This window comes from Leptonychotes weddellii, unplaced genomic scaffold, assembly GCF_054177405.1.
Source record: "Leptonychotes weddellii isolate Sample4059 unplaced genomic scaffold, ASM5417740v2 HiC_scaffold_4680, whole genome shotgun sequence".
Lineage (NCBI taxonomy): Eukaryota > Metazoa > Chordata > Mammalia > Carnivora > Phocidae > Leptonychotes > Leptonychotes weddellii.
Window position 1 is genome coordinate 1 of NW_028013853.1, and position 6,531 is coordinate 6,531.

Genomic DNA, 6,531 nt, shown 5'->3' on the forward strand with positions numbered 1-6,531 from the left:
TCTTTTTTCCATTGCATGTTTTTTCCTGCTTTGTCAAAGATTATTTGACCATAGAGTTGAGGGTCCATATCTGGGTTCTCTATTCTGTTCCATTGGTCTGTATGTCTGTTTTTGTGCCAGTACCATGCTGTCTTGGTGATCACTGATTTGTAATATAGCTTGAAATCGGGCAACGTGATGCCCCCAGCTTTGTTTTTCTTTTTCAACATCTCCTTGGTGATTCGGGGTCTTTTCTGATTCCATACAAATTTTAGGATTGTTTGTTCCAGCACTTTGAAAAATTTCATTGGAATTTTTATCGGGATGGCATTGAAGGTATAGATTGCTCTGGGTAAGAGCTGCTATGTTTTTTGAGGTCCTGGCTATTCTGAGAAACTCTGGTATACTAAGTAAATGAGGAAGGATAATCTAACTCCTTTCCCGGACTCGAACACTGTAGCTGAATGTTGACTTTTTCCATAGAAAAACAAACTTTAGGTCAACAAGGAAAGAGCATGAGTGGAAAGGATAATTGGCTAATTGACCATATGGATCCGCTTGGCAGCTCTCCCACTTCCTTGATCTGCATATAAGGAGTATGCTGGGCACCTGGGACAGTACTTCTCTAGGACATCACATTCCTGTCTCATCCAGCATGCACCTTCTCCAGCTCCTGTTCAGAGCCGGCCCTGGCGTCCTGCTCCTGGTTCTCTGTCTGCAGCTGGGGACCAACAAAGCTCAGGAAGACAAGTGAGCCAAGCCTTTTTCTTCCTCACAAAAATCCTTTCAGGGAGGGCTCCTATCCTAGCCTGGAAATCTATATATCCCTTCCTGAAAACTTTTCAACTTCCCAGAACTCTAGTCCCAGGGACGCTTATAAACCCCAGGTCAAGTCCCACTTCTCTCCTCTTAGGAAGTCCTATCAACTCCCCTCATATTTCCACTGGATGCTTCTAGGTTGTCCATGGAAATATGGCACCCAGTGTGTGTAAAGGCTGTAATTAACAATCAGTCTTGCTCTGTGGCTCTGATCTACATTCTGTCCATAGTCTACACCTTTGTTAGATTTCTGCTCAGTAAACTTTATGTTCTCACACCTTGTCTCCTAGAACAGAATGTTTAGCAGGTCTGTGAGTTTCAATGATAGCTTTGAGCAATTTTGGCAGGACTCACTAAAGGATCAGAGGCCTTGATCATTGATCCTTGACCACATGGTCTGAAGTTGAGCTAGCCCAGCAGCTTAGACATTCTTCCTATTCTGAAGCCCAAAGAGAAAAGAAAGTACACACTCACCCACCACACTCACCCACCACCACCTGGGTAGGACCCAGGAGCACAGGTTCAGAAGCCAAATCATTGAGGGTACATACTTGAAGGAAGCAGGAAAATTGGGCAAAATGAAGTAGGAAATGGAGCAGGGTCTGGGAGAAGCAGGGACACTCAGCAAATCTAGAGGGTTTTCTTTACAAGAATATGGTTTTGAATCCTGGGTTTTTAGATTGTGATTCTGATGGTACCCTCTGTGGCATGACCAGACATCCTCTCCTGGACAGAGCAAACCCTTCAGAGTTGGTATAGTGGAGGCCAGTGTCCTAAGAAACATTGAGTAGGGGTAGGTTCAGATACAGATGTCACCCCACCCTGAGATGGGACAGCAAGTCGTTGAAATAAGCTATACTAATTAGGGTGATCAGCCATTACCATTTGCTCAGGAATTTCTCGGTGTTAGTGCTAAAAGGCTGTCATCCCAGGAAGCTCCTCACTCCCGGGCAAGCTGATCTGATCACTCACTCTAGCTAAGCTGGTCATTTTATCAATCCTAAATTCATTTATAAATGAGAGGACTTTTGGAGACACTTAAGTCTTCATACCCTTTCCTGAACACTTAGCACTAGAGTAATTGGTACAAGAAATGGAATATCTCCAAAATCTAAGATGCTTTACTCCAGTAAAATGGGACCATGAAGCATTGTAGCCAAAAGCCTGAATTTTCCTCCTGTCCCACCCAACACCAAAAGAGCTCAACCAGGAGTTTCTGGGAGAGAGAAAGTAAGTCTCCTAGTCCTGAACCCAGTTCTCCCTGATGGAAGAATCCTTGACTTCCCTCTGCCTCCATTTCCTTTACCCATCAGATTGTGGTATGTGGCTTGAAAATAGGGTAGCATCTAAAGTTCCCAAATATGGCCATGTGTCCAAATTCACTGCAGAGCTAAAGAAATACAAATTCCTAGGCCCCACCAGGAACCAAAGAAGGAGGATCTCAAGGATGACTCTAAAAATTCCTCCAGTGCATTAAGATGTTTAAGGTTTAGTATGATTCTGTTGATATGGAATATTTCTACTAACAATGATTTGAGCCTTCCCACTTAGTGGACAATCAACAGAACTTGGAGGATTTTATTAAGAAATGACATGTGATATTGTATTCTTATTCTTTTTTAATTTATTTTTTTGTCAGTGGAAAGAACAATGATGCTCAGTTTTAAATAAAGCATCAAAGTTGTTTTATTAAACAAAACAAAGTCTGTAGAAAACAACCAAACCAAACAAGGATCAAAGATTTCCAAGGGTTCTGATACTCAGCAAATGATTCAGATCCCATCATCCCCTTCCCCTTGCACCTTTCCTGTGCCCTCTGCTCTGCTCATTGTGCTCATCTCTCTTGTGGACAGATCTCTGATTTCTGCCCTGCTTCTCTCTTCCCAAAACCAGTCGAACAGTAATAAAAATGAACTTGCAGATGCCCCAAGTAGCAAAAGAAAATGAAGAAGTCACTCTGAAGCTTACAATTGGAACGGAATTAAGAGAATGTATGGTGGTAAGTAGAGGCCTGGGGAAGTAAACTCAAGAAAACTCGGACTCCTTAGTTATGAGTACAATTAGATTAGTCTCTCACTTTACTGTTGCATATTATACTTAATAAAATGCTGAATAGCAATCCTCATGCTCCCAATTCTCATATGTATTATGCTACTTGAGCCCCAGAACAACCATCAGACCTTGGGGCAGATTACTATTCTCATTTTACAGATGAAGGAACCTGATCCAAAGAGGTGTAGGAAGGATGAGAAGGAAAGAAGGAATGAGTAGTGAGAAAAGCACAGCTAAGAGGAAGAAGAGAGGAAAAGAGTAAGAGCTGGGGGAGAAGAAGTAAGAGCTCCTCTAAGGTCCTGGACGTAATTGTTTGAGATGAGGGGTGGGATAGAGGGTTCTCACAAGGAAAACTGCACCCCCATCCAGTGGATTGAGGCAGGTGGGCAGAAGAGCTATGTTGCAGAGAACACATGGGGTATGAGTCCCTCCTCTGCAGTAAGCTCTGAGCAGAGGTTGCTTTCATTGCCTCTCCCTCTGCCCTTTTTCTCTACCATCAGTAGTTCATTCTCGTTCCAGCCTCCTCTCCCCAACAAGGAGCCCACACTCTCCTCCCTACTTTCTCCACTTCAGCAGTTGTGGGAGGGAGGTCTGATCCCTTTACTAGATCAGAGGTTCTCAAATGGAAACGCATGTAAGTCTCACCTGTGCATTATCACTCCTGTTTGGCTGCTCTGGGCCATGAGGAAAAGGGGTCTGTGTAGGTTTAATCCACAGAGGCTCTTCCCCAGGAAAGAGTGTGTCTTCTCCTCCCTGCCAGCAACCTTCTCACATGTTGTCATGCACACACAATCTGCCCCTTGTTAGCTATCACTGTTCTAGGGCAAAGACCCAGGAGTCTCCACACTGACTCCTTCCAGAAGGGCACTCTCTCAGACAGCACAAGCATTTTCCTATGGCAGGAGTTTCCTAACTCAAATTAGATTTACGTATGATGATTAAATCAAAAACAAAATTGGGAGCATGAAGACTGTTATTCCTAAGAATACATTCTAAAAATGGCCCCATACCTGTAAGAGAAAGATTTCTGATCACTGAGCAAAGAACAACACAGGGCTTTGTCAAATTTGTCTGTTTACAGTTCAAGAATATGAACCTTGTATGTTAATTGGGGGTGGGGGGGAGGCCACATCATAATTTTTCAATTTTGTGTTTTGTTTATCATAACCAAAGATGACAAAAGGAATGAAAATGTCTTGTGATAATGGTAGTTTCTGGTGATGATAGATAATGAAACTCCATTTCCACCCCTGAGAAAGTGATAGGTGTAAAAAAGTGTGTTTAATCAACAAAATCACATGTGAAATACTTTTGTACTGCAGTAATTATAAGGACTATGTTTTAAGAACAATGCTAACACAATAAAATAAGGCAATCTTTTTAAAACCTACCCAAATACAAGGAATCTCATAAAATAAATGATATTGTAAATTAGAAAGAATTTGTAGGAAATTTTCTTAATTCTGGTCAACAATTTTTATTTGTAGCTTCTTTTTTTAAAGATTTTATTTATTTATTTGACAGCGAGAGATAGTGAGAGAGAGAGAGCACAAGCAGGTGGAGTGGCAGGCAGAGGGAGAAGCAGGCTCCCTGCTGAGCAAGGAGTCCGATGTGGGACTCGATCCCAGGACCCTGGGATCATGACCTGAGTCGAAGGCAGACACTTAACCATCCGAGCCACCCACGTGTCCCAAGGGTAGGGTTCTTGAAAGAAACACCAGGATCTTCAAAATATTCTGAGTAAAATTCCAATGGTGAGAACACTTGAATTCGCCGTTTGGAGCTGACAGGCTATTCAGTGCACAGTTGTCAGTTACCTCGGCAAGCTTCAGGAGATAGGCAGATGGCCCCAGCCATGACAATGCAACCCCGTGATAATGTCCCCATGTTCAAGGTAGTGATGAGTGCAGGCAATATTTTGAGATATATAAACCTGTCAAGTAATACTAACAAATCTATGTTTCTCTTCACAATAAAATCATACACACTGCTAATGCCACTGAGGATCGCTGATGACATAACAGGAGGAATACTCAATTTCAGTGAGATGTTAACAAAATAAAGATGCAATTTCTTTCCATCTGAGTTCACAGACCCTCTTGGTCTATGAACTCCAGGATAACACCCCCGTGCTGAACACTAACCAGACAAAAAGTTCCTAATGCTGCTGAAACTTACATATCCCAAGTTGTAAACCCCTCTCAAATTAAAAAAGGAAATTTACCTTCAAGATTTCATTTGTTTATCTTACAGCCAACTTTCGTAAGTAACTCTTTCCTCTCACAACCAAGGAAAGGGAGACTGAGAGATGTCACTGCAATCATCAAAGGTCACAGAGTTCGAGAGGAGCATGGTTCTGGCAACAAGACCTGGTTTTGGCCTCCACACCCAAGAGCCAAGCTGTGGTCACAGACCAGTTCCTGAAATCCCTAGCCAGGGAATAACAGCAAACCTGCTCTCCAGATGAAGGCTGCCCCAGAATGAGTTCTCCTTGCCCTGCCAATTCACTAACTCTTCCTTTCAGAGCCCAGACCCACGGTGGCACTAAAGCAGGAATTTGAGGACATGTTGACAGAAAACCTGACCTAGACTTTTGTTCCCAAAATGATACTACAAAAGTGGACTCCACAGTGCCTCTGGTCTACATCCGTCCCTGTTCTTTGCACACGAAGGATGTTATCCTCCTCCTTCTTCGTGCTTTCTTGCCTTTCTCTCCCTTTCCCACTCCCCAGACTAACACAGGGTCCTCTCTGCCCACCTCCTCCTCCACAGATTAAAACTTTCCTCCGAGGCAGCCATACAATGGATGGTCCTTTTAACTATAATTACACCGCCTGCCTCTGTGAGGATTATCCAAGAACTTTCTACTGGAACTTTGAAGTCAATAGTAAGTATAGGGGTCATCCAAAGGAAGAACTATCCACTAGGGCAGGGGAAACCATAAAGAGAAATGTGACTCCGGATGTGGAGCAGAATGTTGGGCAGAAGGGTGGAGAGAAAGGAGGGAAGAAGAGGGGAGAGTGGATGGGGACTATGCCCACGTCTGAAAGTTGAGGGGTTGTGTGAGAAAAGCTTAAGGGAGATATATTTGCAAATGATTTAGGGAAACTGGGCCCTAGTAAGGAGGTGCCTGAAACTAGTAGAAAAGCCAGGAAATGGGGTTAGAGTGTTATCAGAGAAGATCTTTGTCCTTGTCTCTTTCAGGAACTATGGCAATAGCAGCAATGGTCCACATTATTGAAAAAGAAGGTATCTGCCCTAATAAGGCAGTGGTGCCCAATGGACAAAAATATTTTTATACCATTCAGGGCATACAGATAATCTGATCTTGGTGGAAGCCCTTGTCTAACTGCCCCCCAGGGTGGTTCCTTCAAGAAAACTTGGCTGGAGGGCGCCTGGGCGGCTTAGTCGTTGGGCGTCTGCCTTCGGCTAAAGTCATGATCTCAGCGTCCTGGGATTGAGCCCTGCATCGGGCTCCCTTCTCAGCGGGAAGCCTGCTTCTCCCTCTCCCACTCCCCCTGCTTGTGTTCCCTCTCTCGCTGTGTCTCTCTCTGTCAAATGGATAAAATCTTAAAAAAAAAAAAAAAGAGGTCTCCCAGAACATTATTTTAAAAAAGAAAGAAAGAAAGAAAACTTGGCTGGAATATCTGTTGTGGTCTATAAAATAAACTTCTCACAAAC

The 6,531-nt window shown here is 43.3% G+C and overlaps 1 protein-coding gene across 1 annotated transcript; it reads left to right on the forward strand.

Moving 5' to 3' along the window:
• Positions 1-498: 498 nt before the first annotated feature.
• On the forward strand, positions 499-6,319 carry PIP (prolactin induced protein). The gene is made up of 4 exons (XM_006749543.2): positions 499-729; positions 2,692-2,797; positions 5,623-5,737; positions 6,055-6,319. Exons 1-4 carry the CDS (start codon positions 578-580, stop codon positions 6,174-6,176), a joined length of 495 nt encoding a protein of 164 aa, XP_006749606.2. The 5' UTR covers positions 499-577; the 3' UTR covers positions 6,177-6,319.
• The last annotated feature ends 212 nt before the right edge of the window (positions 6,320-6,531 follow it).